Below are 22,858 nucleotides of genomic sequence, written 5' to 3'. Positions count from 1 at the left end.
ATAGTCACCTTACTGTGCAACTGCACATCAGAACTTCTTACTCTTAGGTAACTGCAACTTAATACCCTTTGGTCAACCTTTCCCCATGAATTTAGTTTTGATGTGTACATTCAGAGTATAGACAGGCGACTCACCTTGGACTAGGGGGACATCTCCTGCATGAAGTTGGGAGAGACAAGGTTGAGAACAGATGTAGTTGCAAATGATTCTCTAAATGTTGTTTTTAAATCTACCGCTCTGAAGAGTTAGTGAATAACCCCAGCTATTCTAATAAATTATGAAACCTAGTTACAGACAAATAGTCACAAAGTGGGATGGGTCTGCATTAGTTATTAACAATTTGGATACCAACAACGTGCTCAAACCTTGCATGGTGAGGGTTGTGGTCAACAGTGGCCATGTGCTGCCCCTTTCCTCAATGAATATATGGTCTGAGAAAGAGGAAGGTGGTTCTGCCAGTTTAATTGGGAGGAAGAATTACTTCTACTACTTATCACAAAGTCCTGGTGACTTAGTTAACCGTGCTCTACTTTAGAACACAACTCTCAGTGCCCTCGAACAGATCTAAAAAGAAGTAAATGTGTGAAGTACAAATAACAATTTCACTTCATGATGCAGACATTCCAAATGCAAGGAAATTCTCCTGGGCTCATAATCAAACGAGGATTTTCAAAACCATCATCTTCCCATGGATATTTCTGGCACTTCAGTGACCACAGGCTTACCACAAACCAGCCTTCCCCAAGAGAACTGCCATTGCTGACCTGATCTAAACAAAACCATTTTTCTAAAAATGTTGAAACCTCAAAAAAAAAATGTTGGTATGAATAAAATGATATTTGTGGAAGGAAGTTCAAGTGGTTTCATTTTTATTTCATTTTGATTCTTCTCCTCTCCCAGATAGCCTTGGTAAACCTGTTAAGTATTTCATCCAGTTATTTCTTGAGAACTTAGAGTTCAGTGAAAATAAATGCTCAATACTTTTCTAATATTGAGATTTCTGGAAAATACTTGGTTGTCAAAGCTGAGGAGCATTTCCTGGGTCATCTTCAATTCACCTCCTTCCAATAGGCACAGTCAGGTCTATTTGCAGTGCTGACTTGTTCTCTGGCATAAATAAAAATCACACAAGTAAGGAAGCATTTCCCAATCTCAGAAGGAATTCAAGGTGTATTACAGAGAAGTCAACACCACGGCCTAAATGCCCTGAAAAGGATCTCCAGTCCCCCAAACCTAAAGTTTTTAGGTGGAAAACCAAGAATAACCTAAGACATCTTATTCCATAACGAAGCTAGTATGCGGAGCCCTTAGCACCACTTCTCCCCAAACACGTCCTGAGCGACAGAGGGGTTGGAACACCAGGAAGATGGCTCTGAAGCAGTGCAGTCGGGAAACTGGCACGGGCTTGGGTGTGGACACGAGATTCTAAAACTAGATCATTAAGCTGAGCAAGTTATCCATCTTTCATCACTAGAATGGGCTTAACCATATCTGCAGATCAGAACCAGTGAGAGACACATGTCATGTAAAAGCATAGAGCAGAGAATCTTTAACTTAGTGGGTGCTTGAAAGAGTCACTCCACTTTTTTTTTTTTTTTTGTATCCTGCAACTCATTTAAGATCTACTAAACAGCAATTAACACATACAATGTCAACCATCCACATAACTTAATGGAAGTGACTTCAAAAGGTAATGGGTTAATGGTTAAAAATCCATCTATATACAATCATTTTCAAAAGTATGAGATCAGCCATTCCTGTGCTGCTTGCCTTCTCTTCCAAAAGGAATAAGCACACAGACCATACTTCTGGTACCTATATATCCCCTTCCTGGGCTTTTCTTCATCCAACCCCCTTCCCTGTTAGGAAAGCTGGGTAGGGAATGGGCCAAGATGGCAGAGGTGGTACATCCTTCTGTTACCAGGTTTTGCAAGGCCCTTCAGCCATGTACTTGGCACAACAGCAACTGGCTCTGGTGGAAGACTTCACTCCCAGAGACTGCCAGGAGAACCCAGCCTTGGCACACACATTCCATATTGGCATTTTTCTCATTCCCACTCCAGCCCCAGTACATATTGAATTTGTTTATTTCCAAGAAATTTTTTTGGGGGGTATGAGGAGGAAAAGCTAGAAATCCTGGGACTTTCTTGCACAATTATCTATAAAATGATAAACAGACACATTGTGTTTACATAGCTCCTTTATGTCTTTTTGAACAAAACTTTTTTTTTTGTACCAGGGATTGAACTCAGGGGCCCTCAACCGTTGAACCTCATCCCCAGGCCCATTTTGTATTTTATTTAGAGACAGGGACAGGTGATGGGATGGAGCTGTAGTCATAGGAATGGAAAGGAGTCTGATGACTCCGGAGGGCTTGCNATTTTTTTTTTTTTTTTTAAGAGACAGGTTTGGCTGAGTTACTTAGGGCCTCTCTAAGTTGCTGAGGCTGGCTTTGAACTCAAGATCCTCCTGCCTCAGCCTCCCAAGCTGTTGGGATTACAGGCATGGGCCACTATGACCAGCTAGACCAAACTTTTTAAAGCTTACATCAAATAAAAACGGATTCCTCTGCCTTTCAATCAATAAAATAATTAGAATTCACTTTAGTACAGAGAATCTGGAGGAGTTATAAAAGTACTCAAACAATGTAACAATTGTGAAGTAATCAAATAAATAGCAGGCTCATTCATTCACAGGAATCACAGTGCTCCAGGAGACCTCATTAGAAACTAAGGGCAAAGGAGGTTAGCAACTATAAATTCTAATTTTTCTTTTCTTTTTTTTTTTATTCTTTTGGAATTCTTTGTTACCTTATTTTTTTACTTGTTAATCAGTCCGCTCATGTTAGTAGAATATCCATAGTACACATCACACACATACACTTTGACACAGGTATTATGATACAATAATTATTTTCACATGCATTTTGTAGACATCAATCTTACTGTTCATTATCTCCTATTAGATTTATGTCTCTATTCTCTCTATTTCCTCTTGGCTGGAATTTCATGTAATCAGAAGAAACTCTATGTGTGTTGCTCAGTGCTTAGCAGAGATTCACTTTCTACACACCAGATTTCCTTTGGGAATATTCTATTCCCTCTTAATTCAGAGCTATTATAATATGGAGGAAATTATCTAAATGTCTTTTCTCTCACAAGAGAAAAACAATGATTCTGTTTGCCAAGCTAGCTCATAAACCCAAAGATCAGAATGAGTCCCATCTTTTTAATTTAGCAAAAACCAGCTTGGAAAATTCTATCCTGGAAAATTATAATGCTGAGGGTATGTGCATCTTAAGAGCTGATTTGAGGGCTGGAGTTGTGGCTCAGTGGTAGAACACTTGTCTAGCACACGTGAGGTACTGGGTTCAATCCCTGGTGCCACATAAAAATAAAACAAACATATTGTGTTCATCTACAACTAAAAAATATTTTTAAAAAAGAGCTGATTTAAGAGTATTTTAACCAGGACTCAATCAGATAGTTCATAGAGGAATATCTCATGATTTTCTGTGGGAATTCTGTGTTTGGTATTGGGGTCTACAAACTTTGTGATTGTGACATACTTGGTGACTAGGAAGCTTCTGTGCAGACACAGAATTCCTGGCTGCTAGGAGATACCTAGCTAGTGGGAAACTCCTACACAAAAGCATAGGGTCCCTGGCTGCCATAGCATTGTCCTTCATAAGCTTACTCTGCTGCCCAGACCTGGGGTGCACAGGCTCCTCCCTCCGAGGTAATAAGACAACTCTGCAGGCGCTCTCTGGTCTCCATGGTGATGCCCTGGAGAATGGGGGCCCCTGTTTGTTCTAACCTGGACCTTATCTCAGTTAGCTAGCACTCAGGGTTAAAGAAATACTAATCAGAATGTAGTCATGGTAATGGGAGGTAGATGTTCTTTGAGTTAATCAACTCCCAGGCAGGGAGGGGCCGACACTTCACTTCCACACTTCTTCTTCACCACTTCACTCCTCTCCTCTCCACTCTTCCTGTCTATATGCTTGTGCTTTGGGTGTCTGTGTCTGTTCTTTGTGTGCCTCCTCGCAGGGATTCCTCCAAGTTTTGGGCCCCACTACATATTGTTGCCTCCTGAAATCCTACCATTGCATCAACCTCAGGTGGATACAAATCAGATTCTGCCACCGCCAGTGCTGCCACAGTCCGGCTCCAGTGCAAGAAGTCACTGGCAGAATGCAAGGCAGCCGAGCGAACTAGGCCAAGCTCTTCTAAGAAACTTACCATTCACTCAACACAGGCCAGGCTGTTGGAGTTGGAAGAATCATAGCTTGCTGAGTCCCACCTCCTCCCCCTGTGATGGCGCCCTCTTGTCTTCATGGCAAGTATTGTTTCCAGCTACTCAAGTCCTTCTAGGGACAGAGAGCCCATTATTTTATCCTCAGTCCACATCTTTTTAAAATGTTTTTTGATTATAAAAACAATATTATAGAAAATTCAGAAAACACACAAAAACTATTAACTTATAATAGAAATTACTCATAATCAATCAGAGAACCCAGAAATACTCCACAGAAGGGTTCAAATATGGTTCTTATTGGGTTACTCAGCATTTATATTTGTTTTCTAGAAAACTCTGCCTTTCCATAATTTCTCCCTTCAACCTGGTTCTCTGTCCTGCAGCCACACATGGCTTCTGCTCCCTTCACCGAGGCATTCATTTAACAAGCTGAGCATTCAGCATATGCCAGTCACTGGAACTCAAGGATGATCAATAAATTGTCCATGCCATTAAGAAACTTAGCAAATGAATGCTACAGTCTGAATGTTTGTGTCCTCCCACCCTACACCCACCGCCAAATATGTTAAAACCTAAACCCTAATGTGGAGGCACAAAGAGGCAGGGCCTTTGGGTGATTGATTCTGAGGGCTTACCCTCATGGATAGGATGAATGCATTTATAAAAGAGATCCAGGAGCTTGCTGGCCCCTTCTGCCACAAGAGACACAGCAGAAAGTTGCCATCTATGAGGAAGATATACGGGCACTTTGATCTTGGAGTTTTGAACCTCCAGTGAGAAATATATGACTGTTTTATGTTAAAAAGCCTAAGATATTTTGTTGTAGCAACCCAAACAGAGACCATAGTATATTTTATTTAGTAAGTAAATTAATACATAAAGGATTTCTGCTGTGTATTAGAAATGCTGAAGTGATCAATCTCCATGAAATGTATATTCTAATAGAAGAAAAAGACATTGAAGTCTTAATTTAGTATAGAATTGCCTTGTGACCTACTCTACAAAGAAGCTGATAACGAGGTTGTGAAGCAAGATGTCTGACCTCGTTAGGAATCAGGGTCAGCTTCCTGGAGGAAGAAGCAGTGCCTGAGAACTAAAACATGAACAGGAATTAAATACTGAAGGCAGAAAGAGAAGACAATGTGCGAAGACACTGAGAAGAAAAGGCACAGAGCACATTAGAGGAACTCAAACAGCCAGAATGACTGATGAGGGAAGGCTGAGAGGTGGACAAGTTATGTAAGTTATGCAGGCCCTGAGGGTTAGCAGGTTTAAAACAGGGATGGAACGATTAGATCTGCATTTTTATAAGATTACTCTAGCTGCTGCAGCCTGGAGAATAAGTTGTTGGGAATGCAAGAATAAAAACTAAGAAAGACAGAAGAATGCTATTACATTATTCCAGGCAAGAGAGATAATGAGAGTGTGAAGGACGTTGCAGCACTGGAAATGGGGGTAAAGGGGGGTTAGAGAGATGTTTTAGCAATAATTATTACAGGCCTCGCTGACTGATTGGAACCAACCCCAAGAATTCTGGTGTCAGTGGATCAGTGACAGCACCATTTCTGACAAAGAATATTGAGAAAGTCCACGGTGAGAGGCAGTCTGGTCTGTGACGGAGGCAGACATGTAAAGCGATCACACCACTGGGATGCGTGGCACTACAGAGACAGAGAAGTCAGCAAAGCCTCCACTGAAAAGGCAATAATGGGCTGGGTCTTGAAGAAGAGACGGATTTTTTTTCTCTTTTAGACCTCTCCTTTCACACTCTCTTAGTCAAAGAAATGACATATGCAAAGACCAGGATCAAAGATGAGATAAAGAAGTGGGCAAAGATGAGAACTAGGGTCATCTCCTTGAATTATGTACTTAATTTATGCCCTTGTTCCAAAAATTAATCATTATTTTGAAAAATATATGCTAAATTTGTTCAAACGTGGTGGGCACTGAGGCAGGCATTACCAAGACCCCCTTCCATGGAGGATGCAGTACTCCAGTGCTGATGGAGACAGCCTCCACCTGGCATTGCCTTCAGGGTGATAGTCTCAGCTGCAGGAGCCACCTGACTGCAGTCATGCCAATGGAATATGCAAAGCATGTGACTTCAGTGTTCCCTCAGCTGGGAAGGCTGCTCCCACAACTCCCGGAATTGGGTGTGACCCACTGGGAACTGGACAGCTCACCTCCTACCTTATTTGGTGAAGAACATTCTGAAGACAGCCTTTGAAGTTCCCCCATAGAAATAAAATGCAGACTCCCAGGCTCTCTTTCCAGCATGGAAGTTGGACCCCTAAGGTCGTAGAGCCACCCTGTCTCCGCTTTTCAAAATTACTTCCAAGTGTGGGTTTTGTTCTTTGCTTTTTTGGTTTTTTTGCTTTTTCCCGCCTTCTTTTCTTAGCTTTATTTCACAGCCAGCCCACTTCACACAGAGGAACCCCAAATTCCATCACCTGCGCAGGACATGGGCGAGATCCTACTTCTTTTTAAACCTCTAAAAACCCTACTGTCTCCAAGTATTATCTCTGTTGCATGTTGCTGAAATGCAAATGCTTACAATGTAGAGTTACTTCCCTCCTATTTCCTTTCAACATCCCCTTTCTGAAGCAGTATATTCCTCCTGCATAGTTTGAATTAATAGATAGGAAGAGGAGAGGTGGAAAAGGTACATCAACAGGTAAAATGAATAATGAGAAAATTTTAAAAACATATTAATTAATAAATGATCATTTTTGGTTTTTTATATTTTGGGGTCTTGTTTCCTTGTTTTGCACTAGAGATTGAACTCAGGGGTGCCTTGCCACTGAGCTATATCCCCAGCTTTTAACTTTTTATTTAAGTTAAAAATAAATAATGTGGCTTAGGACCTCACTAAGTTGGTGAGACTGGCCTGGAACTTGTAATCCTCCTGACTCAGTTTCCCATGTCACTGGGATTGCAGGTGTGTACTATCGTGCCCAGCAATTATTATCCTTTAAAAAAATAGCATTCCTCAATGAAAACCAGAGGATAACACTAGTATATAGAACAAATAAAAATAATTGGAGCAGCAACTCAAAATTATGAGGCCCAGACAGACAGCATCTGGGAAGTTCCAAGTCAGGAATGTATTTTAAACTGGAGGGATGAAGAGACTGTTCAAATTTCAAACATCCTTTCTCTAGGCTCATTCAAGTCAAATCAGAATTCTCCATTATTTATTTATATAATATTTACATATTTAGGATATCTGCTTCTAAAAGCAAAACAAGGCTTCATAAAGATGTCTGTTTGGTAAATAAAATTCCCTGAAAAAAATGTGAAGTTGTCCCTCAAAAAAATGGCAAAGTTCTTATGGAAATTATGTTTGTTTTAGGCTCTGCCACCACTAACTAAGCTGAAGCCCAGCCAGTCTCTTTTACATCTTAAACCACTAGAAAGAACAGGCCTGGGAGGGATGTGTGGAAGTTCAGAGGCTCTGGAGACGAGCAAAGGATTTACACACTTCAATGTCAAAGTTCAAGAGGGCATGGCGGCCCTTAGGCACTGAAATAGCAGATACGCACAGAGTTCCGTCGGCCGAGAATGCCAAAACATGGAGAAACCTCATAGATGGCTTGACATGCAGCCCCAATGGGAAAGGACACAGGGAAATTTGAGATGTTTCCTGTAACTGAAAATGGATGATTTAGAGGTCATCTTAAACCATCTGAACAATGAGTTTTGGTCATCGTTATATCTAAGGCAAACAAAGAGAGCCATATAGTAGAATGTTTTTGGTGTTATTAAGGAAAATCACACTGTAACTGTGAAATTAGTCCCTGACTTATTACCGACATATTAGTGTTTCAATACTACTAGATCGCCCATGTGGGTGCTTAATTTCACAAACATTTGAAAGAATCTGATTAAGATAGGCTATTATGGGCTGGGGATGTGGCTCAAGCGGTAGCGTGCTCGCCTGGCATGCGCGGGGCGCTGGGGTTGACCCTCAGCACCACATAAAAGTGAAATGGAGATGTTGTGTCCACCGAAAAACTAAAAAATAAATATTAAAAAATTCTCTCTCTCTTTCTCTCTCTCTCTCTCTCTTTCTCTTAAAAAAAAAAGATAGGCTATTACTATAAAATTCTTCAGGACAGAAAAAGCTATAATGTATAAAAGAATGCACTGAATCCCTTATAACCACCCCAGAGCTTAATAAAGCACTATTAGAAACTATATGGGAATGGTGGTACACACCTGTAATCCCAGCAACTTGAGAAACTAAGGCAGAAGAATGACAAGTTTGAGGCCAGCCTGGGAAACCTAGTGAGACTCAGTCTCAAAAAATAAAAAGGACTGGAGATGTACCTCAGTGATAAAGCATCCCTGGGTTCAAGCTCCAGGACCAAAACATTAGCAAACAAAACAAAATACCAATGATAATCTTCACAGAACTAGAAAAAACAGTTCTAAAATTCATTTGAAAGGATAAAAGACCTAGAATAGCCAAAGCAATTCTAAGCAAAAAAAAAAAAAAGGAAGAAAGAAAAGAAACAATGCTGGAGGAACCACAATCAATACCTGACTTCAAATTACACTACAGAGCTGTAGAAACAAAACCTGCATGGTACTGGCATAAAAACAGACACACACAGACCAAAGAAACAGCCAGAGACAAACTCACACAGATGCAGTCAACTAATCCTTGATAAAGTTTCCAAAAACACACACTGGAAAAAAGACAGCCTTTTTAACAAATGGTGCTGGGAAAAGTGGTCATCCACATGTGGAAGAATGAGTCTAGACCCTGTCTATCACCCTGCACAAAGGTCAACTCAAAATGGATCAAAGACTTAGGAAACTAGGCACATCCTAGAGGAAACATGGGGTCAACTCTCCAACATACAGACACAGGCAGTGACTTTCTCAACAGGACTTCTAAAGCTCAGGAAATAATGCCAAGAGTTAAGAAGTGGGATGGCATCAAATTAAAAAGCTTCTGCACTGCAGAGGAAACAAGAATGTGGAGAGAGAACATACAGAATAGAATAAGGTCTTTGCTAGCTACTTTTCTGACAGAGGGTTAATATCTAGAATATACAAAGAACCCAAAAAACTCAACACCAAAAATACAAATAACCCAATTAATAGCCAAATGAACTAAATAGACACTTCTCAAATGCAAATGGCCAAAAATATATGGGGAAAAATGTTCAACATCATTAGCAATTAGAGAAATGCAAATCAAACCTACTCTGAGGGCTGGGGATGTGGCTCAGGCGGTAGCGCACTCACCTGGCAAGCGTGCGGCCCGGGTTCGATCCTCAGCACCACATACAAACAAAAATGCTATGTCCACCGAAAACTAAAAAAATAAATATTAAAATTCTCTCTCTCTCTCTCTCTCTCTCTTTTAAAAAAAAAAGACTATTTATTTAAAAAAAAAAAAAAACCTACCCTGAGATTTCATCTCACTCGAGTTAGAATGGCAGCCATCAAGAATACAAACAATAATAAATGCTCAAGGGCTGGGGTTGTGGCTCAGAGGTAGAGCACTTGTCTGGCATGTACAAGGCACCTGGTTCCATCCTCAGCACCACATAAAGTAAAATAAAGACATTGTGTCCATCTATAACTAAAAAAATAAATATTAAAATTTTTTTTAAAAAGGCTGGGGCTGTAGCTCAGTGGTAGAGTGCTTGTCTAGCATGCATGAGGCACTAGGTTCGATCCTTAGCACCACATAAAAATAAACAAATAAAATAAAGGCATTCTGTCCATCTACAACTACAAAAATTTCTTTAAATAAATGCTTGAGAGAATGTGGAGAGAAAGGAAAACTTTTATACTGCTGTTCAGATTGTAAATTAATACAAGTACAGAAATCAGTATGGAGGTTCCTCAAGACTAGGAATGGAATCATCATATGACCCGGCTGTCCCACTCAGTAGTATTTATCCTAAAGCACTGAAGTCAGTGTGCTATAGCAATTCATGCACACCCCTGTTTATGGCATCACAATTCACACAAGACAAGTAATGGAACCAGCCCAGTGTCAGTCAACAGATAAGTTAACTTTTAAAAATGTGATATTTATACACAATGGAGTTTTACTCGGCCATAAAAAAAATAACAAAATTATGTCATTTGCTGGTGAATGAATGGAACTGGAGAACACCATGCTAAGTAAAATAAGCCTGACTCAAAGTCAAGGATGATGTTTTCTTCCACATATGGAAGTTAGACAGGGAAAAAAAAAGATAAAGATGAGGAGCACAGGGATCTCATGAAAATAGAAGGGAGACCAGTCTGAGGGAGAGGACCAGGGGGAAGGAGGAGGGGAGGGAAAGGAAAAACACTGGGGAACTTGACCAAATTACACCATTATATTGTGTGCTTGTACAGGTATGTAACAATGAATCCCACTGTTGTGTATGATTATAATTCACAAATTAAGGGGGTGAAGAAAACTTTACAAGTGCAATTGAAGATCTCTGTGTATCTGCTCCCCAAAGATAACTGCTTCCTGACCTCACACAGGTAATTACTATTTTGAAATTGTTAAGTATTATTCCAATGCATTTGTAGGCATGTTTATGATACATTTCTAAAATCTACATGAATGGTCCAAAATGCATGAATCTTTATTCCTATCTCATAAATATCATCTTGACATTTTGTGTATGTTTAAGTAAGTAAAATAAGTATGTTTAACTAAGCTGATGTGTGTGTTACAGTTGAAAAGAACATGTAACTGCATGGGGGGAATCCTGGCCCAAGTATTCATTCTTTGAGCAGATAAGTACTGACGCTGACCGCCTGTCAGAAGGCCCGGACTAGACACCCAATGGCAAAGAGGTCCGCGTTCCAGGATCTGCTTGCAGGTGCTACTGCAGCCACACCAACCTTGACCCATCGACCTCCAGTCCCTCCAGTTCTCTCTCCACTGTCCTCCCAGCCAGGTCCTGCCTCGGTGCGTTCTAGGAAGGAGGCCTGGGTGCAGGGTCCACGTGTGTGAGGTCCAGCGAGCTCCACCTTGCAGTCTCTGCTCCTCCCATCCTTGGCTCCTGCAGCTTTCAAGTCCCCGGGCCCCACAGCTGTGTGACCTCCATATAATCCACATCTCCACAGTGCAGCCCTCGCAGGGCAGCAGCATAGACGGGCCTGTGGGCCATTGGAACCTGCCAGAGCCGGGCATCGTGCACGGGGAATACAACACTGGTGCTTCCACTTTGAGTTTGTCCTAGTAGCAGACCAGCTCCTAATGCACACCCTCAAGGGCCTGCGAACTTCAACCGCTTCCAAGGCCCATGCACAGCCCTTGTGCATGCCTGGCCTGCGGCCTCCCGCTTCCTCCACAGCACCCTAATGTATTTCTCTCTAGTTAATGTTCAGTGAGCATTCTCATTCAATTGCATACCATTACATTTTTTATCCACTTTCTGGAGGACAGTTGTTTCTGACCTGTGCAATGACAGAAATGTTGCTGTGAAAACATTAGTTCTACTCTGCTGGCACCTGATCTCAGACTTCCCCAGGCCACAGAACAGTGAGAAAAACATGTCTGTGGTTTAAGTGACCCAACCTATGATACTTTTGTTATAGCAGTCCAGACTAAGATATCAGGCGAAGATAATACAAATATCTTTCCAAGAACTTAAAATATTTCACAGAGGGGTTGAGGCTGTAGCTCAATGGTGAAGTACTTGTCTTGCATGCGTGAGGCACTGGGTTCAATCCTCAGCACTACATAAAAATAAATAAAGATACTGTGTGTTCATTTACAACTAAATAAATATTTTTAAAAATATATATTTCAGGGGACTTTTAGTTGTAGTTTCAGGTGTGCTGAAATTATTAGCACAAATCTCATTGAAGTTAGTTATAATGCCCCATGAACTATCCTAAGGAGGAATGCAAAGTAGTATTTGAAAAGCATACTTGTTCTTGAGATATGGAAACATTAGTGCATGCTTTTTCTAATGAAAGAGCTTCTCAGAGAATTTTTGAAAGCTTGTTGAATGCTTTTTCCTATTTAATTAAAAATAAAGTTTTATCTGAAATGGAAAAAAAAGAAAACACTAGTTTTGGTCTGCAAAGTCAAATATTTCCTTTTTTTTTAAGAGAGAGAGAGAGAGAATTTTAATATTTATTATTTAGTTTTCGGCGGACACAACATCTTTGTTTGTATGTGGTGCTGAGGATCGAACTTGGGCCGCACGCATGTCAGGCGAGCGCACTACCGCTTGAGCCACATCCCCAGCCCTCAAATATTTCTTTAACCAACAATTCTCAAATTTTTTTATACTATTCATTTATTTCCATATTCTTTTTTAAAAGCAGAGACAATCTTTTTTATTAATTTTTCATTTGTTTTAATTAGTTATACATGACAGTAGAATGCATTTATGCATTTTGATATACATAGATGGGATATAATTTCTCATTTTTCTGAGTGTACATGTTGCAGAATCATATTGGTCATGTAGTCACATATGTACATAAAGTAATATCTGTTTTATTCTTCTATCTTTCCTATTCCCACATGCCCCCCCTCCCCTCCCATCACTTCCCTCTACCTAAAATAATGCTATTCTTCTCTATTCCCCCTGCCTTATTGTGAATTAGCATCTGCATATTAGAGAAAACATTTGGCCTTTGGTTTTGTGGGACTGGCTTATTTTACTTAGCATGATATTTTCCAATCCATCCATTTATTGGCCAATGCCATAATTTCACTCTTCTTTAAAGCTGAGTAATATTCTATTGAGTATATATACCATCTATTGAGGGACATCTAGGTTGGTTCCGTAGTTTAGCTATTGTGAATTGAGCTGCTATAAACATTGATGTGGCTGCATTACTTATGCTGATGTTAAGTCCTTTGGGTATATGCCAAAGAGTGGGATAGCTGGGTCAAATGGTGGTTCCATTCCCAGTTTTCTGAGGAATCTCCATACTGCTTTCCACAATGGTTGCACCAACTGCAGTCCCACCAGCAGTGTGAGTGTACCTTTTCCCCCATGTCCTTGCCAACATTCATTGTTTCCTGTGTTCTTTTTATTATTATTATTATTAGTTGTAAATGAACACACAATATCTTTATTTTATTTTTATGTGGTGCTGAGAATTGAACCCAGTGCCTCACACATGCAAGGGAAGCATTTTACCACTGAACTACAACCCCTGCCCTGTTTCCTGTATTCTTGATGATTGCCATTCTGATAGGAGTGAGATGAAATCTTGTGCAGTTTTGATTTGAATTTCTCTAATTGCTAGAGATGTTGAACACTTTTTCATATATTTGTTGATTGATCGTATTTCTTCTTCTGTGAAGTGTCTGTTCAGTTCCTTGGTCCATTTATTGATTGGGTTATTTGTTTTTTTGGTGTTGAGTTTTTTGAGTTCTTTATATATCCTAGACATGTTATATTATCTGACATGCATATGGTAAGGAATGTGTTCTACAGACCTCTGGTGGGCCCAAGAGCCTTTGCAGCAATCTCTGAGGCCAAAACAATTTCAGAATAAAAAAATGCTGTTTAACTTTTCCCAATGTTGACATTTACTCTGATGTCACAAAAGCAATAGTAGGTTAAACTGCTATTACTTTAGCAGGAATCAAGGGAATATCATTGAGGTATGCTAGTAAGCATTGCATTCATCACCCCTATGGACTGGTGACTTAAAAAATCTCCAAATAATATTAATTTTATTAAATTTTGTCTGTTACATAGATCTATTTAATATTCTGTATGTTGAAGTGGGAAGTGAGCCCAAAGTATTTCCGTTACTTGCCAAAGTGCAATGGTTTTCTTAAGAAACAGCCCCTCTATAATTGTTTCATATGTAATATGAACCACCACTTTGTTTCATGGAACATCATTTTTACTTGAATAATGACTGCAAAATGTGATTATTAAGCTGTTAGGTATTTGGCAGAGATTTCTTTTTCCCAAAAATGATTGATGTGAGCCTGCAGTTCAAAAAAAAAAAAACTGACAGTTTTGTTGTTGATGATAAAATTTGAGCTTTCGAGAAAAATTAGAATTTTTGAAAACTTGAAATTAATACTGTGAGCTTTACAGTTCTTCAGTGCTTTATGATTTCTCTGATGAGATTGATGGTAATTTTTTTGTATTACATAATATAAATATATTGACATTTTGAAAATACGTATAACTCAGTAAACCAACATTTTCCAAATGACTAGTGCAAAAAATATTACAAAATTATTCATGGGTAAAAAGTCTGTTAAAGTTGCAAAATAAACTACAGATTTTAATTTGACAGAATACAAAAGTTCATTGATATGGCTTCAAACTAACCTTTAAGAAACTACCACTTGTAAGTTTTGGGAACAGCATCAAGGAAGAATATCCATAGTTATCTGAGAAAGGTTATTAAACACTCCTTTTTCAAATTTTGTAGCTATGGGACTCTGCATTCTTCTACTTCAATCAAAACAACATACTAAAATAGATAATGCAGAAACTTAATCCTGCTGGCTTCTATGAAGCCAAACATATTTACAAAAACACAAAATAATACCACTCTTCTCACTAAAATTTTGTGTGTGTGTGTGTGGTGCTGGGGATTGAACCCAGGGCCCTGTGCTTGTGAGGCAAGCACTTTACCAACTGAGCTATATCCCCCAACCCCCTCACTAAAATTTTGTTTTGGAAAATCTGACTTTTGTGAAATGTGTTATTTATATTAACATGGATCTTTTATTGATCTTTAAATGACAATATCTTGTATTTTTAATTTCTCAATTTTGTTTTCTAATATGGTAAATATCAATAGATAACACCCCTCATCTCTTTGTTATTCCTAATAAAGTTTAAAAGTATTCTGATACCAAATGTTTAAGAACTGCTGACCTAGACTATGTCCAAGAGTGAAATTGCTAAGCTATAACTTGTCTTTACTAAATATTTCCAAATTATTATCTAAAATGATTGTATCTCTCTAAACTCTCCTTTGCAGTATATGAAAATGCCTGTTGTTCAAATCCTCATCAGCATTTTGGAATTTTTCAGACTTAAATTTTTTTTATATTCAAGAGGTGTCAAAGTGGTGGTATTTTAGTTTGTGTTCCTCTGATTATGTATTTATTATGCATGAGATCATGTACTTTCCATGCATTTATTGCCCTTACAAATTTTCTCTTCCTTGAAATTCCCATTAAAATTTTTACACATTTCTCTAATAAGTAGCTGTCTTCTTGCATTAGTTTTTGGCACTTTAGATTTTCCATGCAAGTACGCTTGGTTGATTTTGCCCCTTTTTTCACTTTTTAATTATTGATTTGGGGAGTGGTATAATTTACCTGCAATAAAATTTACATATCACACATGTTCAAATCATGAATTATAACAATTGTATAAACCCATGTTATCAAAACCCAAAGCAGGATATAGAATATTACTATCATCCCAGAAGTTTCTTGTGCCCCTGCCCAGAAACAACCATTCTAGATTAGATTGGCCTATCCTGTTACATAACATAAATAGGAACATAAGACATGTATTCCTTTGTGTCTCACTTCTTTCTCTCCTTGCAAGAAACTTTTAAGATTTATCTTTGCAGTTATATATATTAGTAGTTTTCTTCTGGTTGTTGCTGAGTACAATTTCCATTGTAAGACTATACCAAGGTTTATTTGCTCCCCAGCAGATAGACATGTGAGTTGTTTCTAGCTTTTGACTATCATGAATATGGCCACTGTGAATATTCTGATGCAACTTTTTTGTAATATATGGTTTTATTTGTTTGGGGTAAAATACCTAGGAATGGAATGAAACACCCCCCAAATGTATATTTGACCAATACATCTTACCTTCCATGTGTTTTGTCTGCCCTTGATTTTTTCATCTCTTTGTATAACCCTCTACACAACTGCTTAGTTCTTTCAATTAACTCATTCTCTCTCCAATTGTGTCTGAATTTATCTCATACACCAAGTTTTTCATTTCAATGGTTATATTTTCATTTCTAAGATTCCTATTTGGTTTCTTTCTTTTTCCTCTTAATCATTTAGGTATTTTTAATAGAATCGTTCTTCTTTCTTTTGTGCATGTTTACTACTCTAATTATTTAAAATGAAAAACCTTGTGCTCAATATTTTTACTTTCTGAATTTTGGGAGGCTTTAAACACATTGCTTTTGGTTTGCGTGACTCTTATTCTTCATAGATTTTTTTCCTTATGAGTTTATAATTTTGTGAGTTCATGTCAGTGAGGTTTATCTATTAAATTTCCGCTATGAGGGTGGTTTTTTTAAATGATAATTTTTTTGTAAACTTATTTCCTCCCACCTCATTCTGGATCTGTGGATAAAGAGTGAGGCTTAGATCCTTGCACAAGGAAGGTCTTAATCTGGGAGAAATCATTTCTCTCCAAAATACTTTGAAGCAATAATTCATAATAAGTCACAGACTAGGTGTTTGAACCTAGTCTGTACTTAACTGGGCAAGGTTATGATGCTTTCTTCTTGGCATTCTACCTTCTGACTTGCAGTCTTTCTTGTAGTGGCTCTCTTTGGTGCCTTCCTCACATACTGCCTCATGCTCTCACCCACCCACCATACGCCCTTGCCTCACACACAGGAATAGTCAGTCTGCCCTCCTGTCAGGCAGAGTGGATGGATGATGTGGGGTGATTATCTGGGAAGCACCAACGGCTACAACAGGAAGCAAGTGGAGGACCACATCGGGAGGGTCCCAGATGAAAGAGAAGGAAAATCTTGGAAGGTAGATAGTTCTACAGCAAAATGGTAGCCCCACTTAAAAATGGTGGATTCTGATGCTCTGGTTCCTTAGGAGAGTTGCAAGTGAGGGAAACTTGCAGGACCCCAGTTCAAAAGACAGCATTACAGAGAAAAAGGACCCCTTCTACACTGTTGGTAGGAAAATGAAATAGTATAGTCACTGTCGAAAACTGCAGGGAAATTCCTTGAAAAATGAAAAATGGAATTAACATGTCATCCAGCAATCCAACTTTTGTGTATTTATCCAAAATATTTAAAATCAGTATGTTTGTAATAGTAATGTGGATTGTCAACTTGATTAGATTAAGAGATTTGGAGGTAGGTCAATGAGAGTGTTTCCAGCGGTTACTGCCATTTGGGACAGCAAACTGGGAATTAGACCCACAATGAATGTACGCTGGGCCCTGAGGGAAGAGAGCAAAGGAAGGAGGAAGCAACATGGATGCAGGCACTGTTTTCTCTTAAGCAGGTGCTTAGATTGCTGCTGAAACTAGTTAAGGACATCAAACTCCAGCTCTTCACTCTTCCAAAGCATATCCTGACTAGCAAGTTCCCAGGCCTCCAGTCCAAGACTGGGGCTGCATCATTGATGCCTCTTGTTCTGAGGTTCCAACTTCTTAGACTTCTTAGATAATAGCTGCGATTGGTTCCTCCAGCTCCTCAGTCTGCCAACAACCATTCTGGAACTATCCAGTTTCTAATTCTATATGCCAATCTAATAAATATCCTTTAAAATTTTTTTTTTGTTTTAATGTCCTTTTATAATCATAAGTCCTATTGGTTCTGTGTCTCTAGTGAACCCTGACTAATACAATGTAGAAGGAACATCTGCACTCCATGTTTATTGCAACACTATTCACAATAACCAAGCTTTAGAATCAAATCAAATGGTCATCAATGGATGAATGAACATAGAAAATGTGGTATAGATACACATGATGCTAGTCAGCCTTTAAAGAGAAGGAAATTCTATCATTTGCAACAACATGGATGGAACTAAAGAATATTATGCTGAGTGAAATAAACAAGGCACAGAAGGAATCTAAATCAATCAAACCATAGAAGCGAGAACAGAATGTTGATTAGCAGAAGCTGGGGAATGGGGGAAATAAGGAGATAATGGTCAAAGTGTACAAAGCCTCAGTTAGACAAGAGGAGAACATTATTGGGTTATTGGGTCAATTACACAACATGATGAACACAGTTAATAATAGTGTGCTGTACATTTCAAAATCGTGAAAGGAGTAAATCTCAATTGTTATCCCCACAAAAATAATAAGTGTTTGATGGATATGTTAATTTTCTTGATTTAATTATTCTACATTGTACTCATAAATCATAATCACTTTGTACTCTATAAATATATACAACTATAATTCATCAATTTGCAATTAAAAAAAGAATTTTTAAGATAGTAAGGACTTAGCAGGAGCACAGGAAAGGAACTGTGAGGACCAGAGAGCATCTAGTTGGACAGGATGCCTAGACCATGGGAATGGGTACAGGGATGGTGCCAGGAGTGTGGGTACCATCAGGTTATGGGCAAATTTTTTAGATATTGGCAAAGCTTTCTCCCAGGCATCCTTCACCAGGGCTTCTTCATGCCTATTATTCTTCCTGATGCAATAAGAACAAGAATTAGGTTCCTGACCCTGAGCTCCAAAGTTGACTCATAACATTCATAACAGAAATAATCATATTAAAAGCAAAAAAAAATGTTTTTATTTGTGAATAAAGCTTTTGAGAGAAAAAAAATGATTGCTTTGACTCCAAAGTTCAGCTTAAATATCAAGATCCAAAGATCTGAACAAAAATTTATACTATAGCCAAAGCATGGAAGATTTCAGGTGACACATGAGCCATTTACCCCCTCCAACCTAACCATTGCCACCTCCTTGAGACCAGAGGAATCTCAGAGATTGGAGGAAAGAAGATATGTCATAAAAGACAGCAAGAAAATAAGTAATTATACATGAATCAAAACATCACATTGCACCTCATAAATAGATATAAATAGTATTGCTGTCAACAAATTTTAAAAAATGGGGTGACTAAAATTAATTCTTGACAAAGGGGCCTCCATAACAGCGTCCAAATCTGTGTGTTGGAGTGAACCTCTAAGAGAGATCACAGATGGATTTTAGGGAAAGCTGAGAGCATAGGAAAGTTCTGCCTTCTTCCAAGGTGTAGCACGGAGACATGGAAAGTCTTAAAGAAGCCCATGTCCAACATTCAGCTAGTATTGAAAAGTGACATGGCCTAAGAGGTGCCCAGGTGGATGAACCAGTGTACAGCTTCTCAGAGACCCAGAGCTCTCAGGCCAGTGCAGGGAAAGGAGCCAGTGTCTCCCAAGCCTTCCTCTGCTGAGGGTTTAGATGAGCTAAGAGAGGTCCTGGAAACCCAGGCATAAGTGCTCAGAACTAGAAAATTAAGGCCCATGGCAGGATATCTACACAAGCCACTGCACAATGATAGGGACCAAACAGATTGAATTACACCTTGTAGGTACCAGCAGAAGACAGAGGTTGGCTATCAACCAGTTGGTTCCCTTCACCAAATTTTGGGTGAGAGAAGCTACTTGTTCTAGTCCCCAGAGCTTAGATCAACTAGATTCCTTGAATTGACTGAGTTGACTACTCTGTCTCAGAATAGATACAGGTGCTCAAAAGGTCAACTAGATCAGATTGTTCAGTTGCAAGGAAATAAAGTTACATCTTTGCTCACTTGAATTTTCATACTGAAATTCATATCTGTTAACAGGTCTTGGTCCAAGCTAGGATTAACTGCATCCCTCAGACTAGGGATTGGGATACCATAAATTTTCTCTAGCTGAATTAATCAGAATTTAGAAAAATTCCTGTCAATACACCATAATTTAGTACAAAAGTTATATGTTTCTGTCAATGAGGAAAAGAGTATTCAATAAGTGAAACTAGCATAACTAGTAACCATTTGGGGAAAAAATTAAGATAATTTCCTTCACCCTACTACCTATATTGAAGTAAATTTTATACAAATAAAAAATTTAAACTCTAAAAAATAAATTATGATGATGCTTGAAGAAAACTGAGTGTATTTACTTATATCTTAGAAAATATTTTTGAAGAATGACACAAAACTTAGGAGCATATAAAGTTAACAAATTTAACTAAAAAAGTAGAATTTCTCAATCCCCAGCACTGCAAAAAAAAAAAAGTAAAATTTCTGTACAATAAAAAAAATCACAATAATGATGAACAACAAACCAGTTCACGCCGGAGCCCAGGGGAGGAAGCTTCTCTGTCTGATCCAACCGCACTGCGGGACTCTGGGGAAAAGCTCCCATTAGGTAGACGGCGGCTGCCACCATGGGTAAAGGAGACCCCAACAAGCCGAGGGGCAAAATGTCCTCGTACGCCTTCTTCGTGCAGACCTGCCGCAAAGAGCACAAGAAGAAACACCCGGACTCTTCCGTCAACTTCGCCGAATTCTCCAAGAAGTGCTCAGAGAGATGGAAGACCATGTCTGCAAAGGAGAAGTCGAAGTTTGAAGATATGGCAAAAAGTGACAAAGTTCGCTATGATAGGGAGATAAAAAATTACGTTCCTCCCAAAGGTGATAAGAAAGGAAAGAAAAAAGATCCCAACGCTCCTAAGAGACTACCATCTGCCTTCTTCCTGTTTTGCTCTGAACATCGCCCAAAGATCAAAAGTGAACACCCAGGCCTGTCCATTGGGGATACTGCAAAAAAATTGGGTGAAATGTGGTCTGATCAGTCAGCCAAAGATAAACAGCCATATGAACAGAAAGCAGCTAAGCTAAAGGAGAAATATGAGAAGGATATTGCTGCATACCATGCTAGGGGAAAAAGTGAAGCAGGAAAGAAGGCCCTGGTAGGCCAACAGGCTCAAAGAAGAAGAGTGAACCAGAAGATAAAGAGGAAGAGGAAGAAGAGGAAGAGGAAGAATAGGAAGAAGATGAAGATGATGAGGAAGAGGAGGAGGATGAAGAATAAGTGGCTGTCCTGTAATGATGAGTGTGGAATGTGTGTGTGTGCTCAGGCAACTGTTTTGCTAAGAATGTGAATTCAAGTGCAGCTCAACATTAGCTTCAGTATAAAAACTGTACAGATTTTTGTATAGTTGCTAAGATTCTTTGTAGAGGAAAATACTTTTTTAAAAATGCAGATTGTAGCTTTTTGAAGGGCTACTACATACAGTTAGATTTTAAAGCTTCTGATATTGAATGTTCCTAAATATTTATGGTTTCTTTAATTTCTTGTGTATGGTAGCACAGCAAACTGGTAGGAATTAGTAAATTTTGGGTTTTTTAGGATGTTGCATTTTGGTGTTTTTTTTTAATTTGTAATAAAATTATGTATATTATTTTTTTTAAAAATGATGAACAAAATCAAAAGATAATTGGTGCTGGGTGTGATGGCGCACACCTGTAATCCCAGCAGCTTGGGAGGCTGATATAGGAAGATTGTGAGTTCAAAGCCAGGCTCAGCAATAGCAAGGCACTAAGCAACTCAGTGAGACCTGTCTCTAAATAAAATGCAAGATAGGGCTGGAGGGGTAGCTTAGTGGTAAAGTGCCCCTGGATTCAATTCCCAGTACCAAAAAAAAAAAAATTGCTTTAGAAAAACAACTGTGTCAGCCATGTGCAGGATGAAAGGAAGAGAAGGAGGCAAAGGGGCCAGTTGTCAGCTGGTTGTGGCAACAGGTGATGAAGTCAGAACAAGAGCAGAAGACAGGATGGAGAAGAGAGTGAGGATCCAGGAATGTGGTAAAAAGAGCATGAATGGAATGCAGCCACCTATGGGGGGGGTGAGGGGCATGAAGGAGGTGGAGTTTATTTAGGTAGCATTCACTAGACACAGACAGTGATCAGATGTAGGAAGTAAAGGAAATGAAAAGGTTTCTAGGTTCATCAACTATGGGACGATGATGTTGACAACCTAAATAACAATCATAGAGAGTCTCCGGAGAATAATGATATTTACTTGGAATGAGCAGAATACTTACTGGAATGGAAAAACTCAAGCCAGAGGAAACCATAAGCACATTGAAGGGGGTAGAAGTAAGGGGAAGCTTTTAAAGATGAGATGGAGGTTTACTCATCGAAACAATTATCCTCGGCTTCCAGGATCAACAAGGATGGCCTCATTCCAAGGCTGGATAGTCAGTTGCTGGGCAGATATCCTTGCAGAAGTATTGTTTGTGTAATTTGTGGTGACTTTTGTGCAAGGTTGTGGCTTGGCAGAGTCTTTTGAAGTAGTTACCAGGCAATCATGTATGAACTTCATAAACTCCTGGCTTTATTTATTTACTGTGTTCTTAGGGTTGACACAAGCAAGTCCATTTTGATTCCAATAACTTTTACAATATTGTTAACCAACATAAGGAATAATCTGGAAATGGAGGTATTTTGGTGACTAGAAGACAATCTAAATTCTGGAGGTAATGGGGTGGGATACACGGGCCCATCTGGGTACAGATTTCCAGCTATATCCGGAAATACAGTTGGAACCTTCAGACTGAAGCGACAACTCAAGCACATGGGTAATCCAAGGAAAAAGGGAGGAGAAAAGTGCAGCTTTGGATCCCTGCATTCAAGGCTGGGTGGAGAAAGCCGAGCCAACTGAGAGACTAGAGGAGGAACAGAGAGTGCAGAGGAAGGGCGGAGTCTCAAAGCCACAAGTAGGGGAGCTGGCAGAGCTGGCCTGAGTGGCAGAAGCTCCCCAGGAGCCTAGCAGAGCCTCATGGAAGCTACAGGGCACCCCATCCCCTTAGTCCAACTCATCTTCTCCAGCTGCTCTCTGTAGTTGGGAAGATTATTATTTTTCATATAAAAACTCACACTTTCTTTTTTAAAAATATTTCTAGTT

At 39.2% G+C, this 22,858-nt stretch overlaps 2 protein-coding genes across 3 annotated transcripts in view; both read left to right on the top strand.

The window, feature by feature from the left end:
• Positions 1 to 22,858, top strand: part of Veph1 (ventricular zone expressed PH domain containing 1) — a 256,719-nt gene that overhangs the window by 232,788 nt on the left and 1,073 nt on the right. Inside the window, exon 14 of one of the 2 annotated variants that reach the window (XM_048794145.1) lies at positions 10,624 to 11,166. The exons of the other annotated variant lie outside the window; for it this stretch is intronic. Coding sequence (XP_048650102.1) covers positions 10,624 to 10,656 — 33 coding nt within the window. The 3' untranslated portion in view covers positions 10,657 to 11,166. Of the gene's footprint in view, positions 1 to 10,623; positions 11,167 to 22,858 lie in introns of those variants that run through there. 2 annotated transcript variants of the gene reach the window in all.
• Positions 11,168 to 21,364, top strand: LOC107143550 (high mobility group protein B2-like). Its single transcript, XM_048794154.1, has 2 exons — positions 11,168 to 11,180; positions 20,318 to 21,364. Exon 2 carries the CDS (start codon positions 20,337 to 20,339, stop codon positions 21,051 to 21,053), a length of 717 nt encoding a protein of 238 aa, XP_048650111.1. The 5' UTR covers positions 11,168 to 11,180; positions 20,318 to 20,336; the 3' UTR covers positions 21,054 to 21,364.

The sequence above is a fragment of the Marmota marmota genome, unplaced genomic scaffold (assembly GCF_001458135.2).
Source record: "Marmota marmota marmota unplaced genomic scaffold, marMar, whole genome shotgun sequence".
In the NCBI taxonomy this organism is placed as follows: Eukaryota; Metazoa; Chordata; class Mammalia; order Rodentia; family Sciuridae; genus Marmota; species Marmota marmota.
This window is presented reverse-complemented; position numbering and strand designations above follow the sequence as displayed.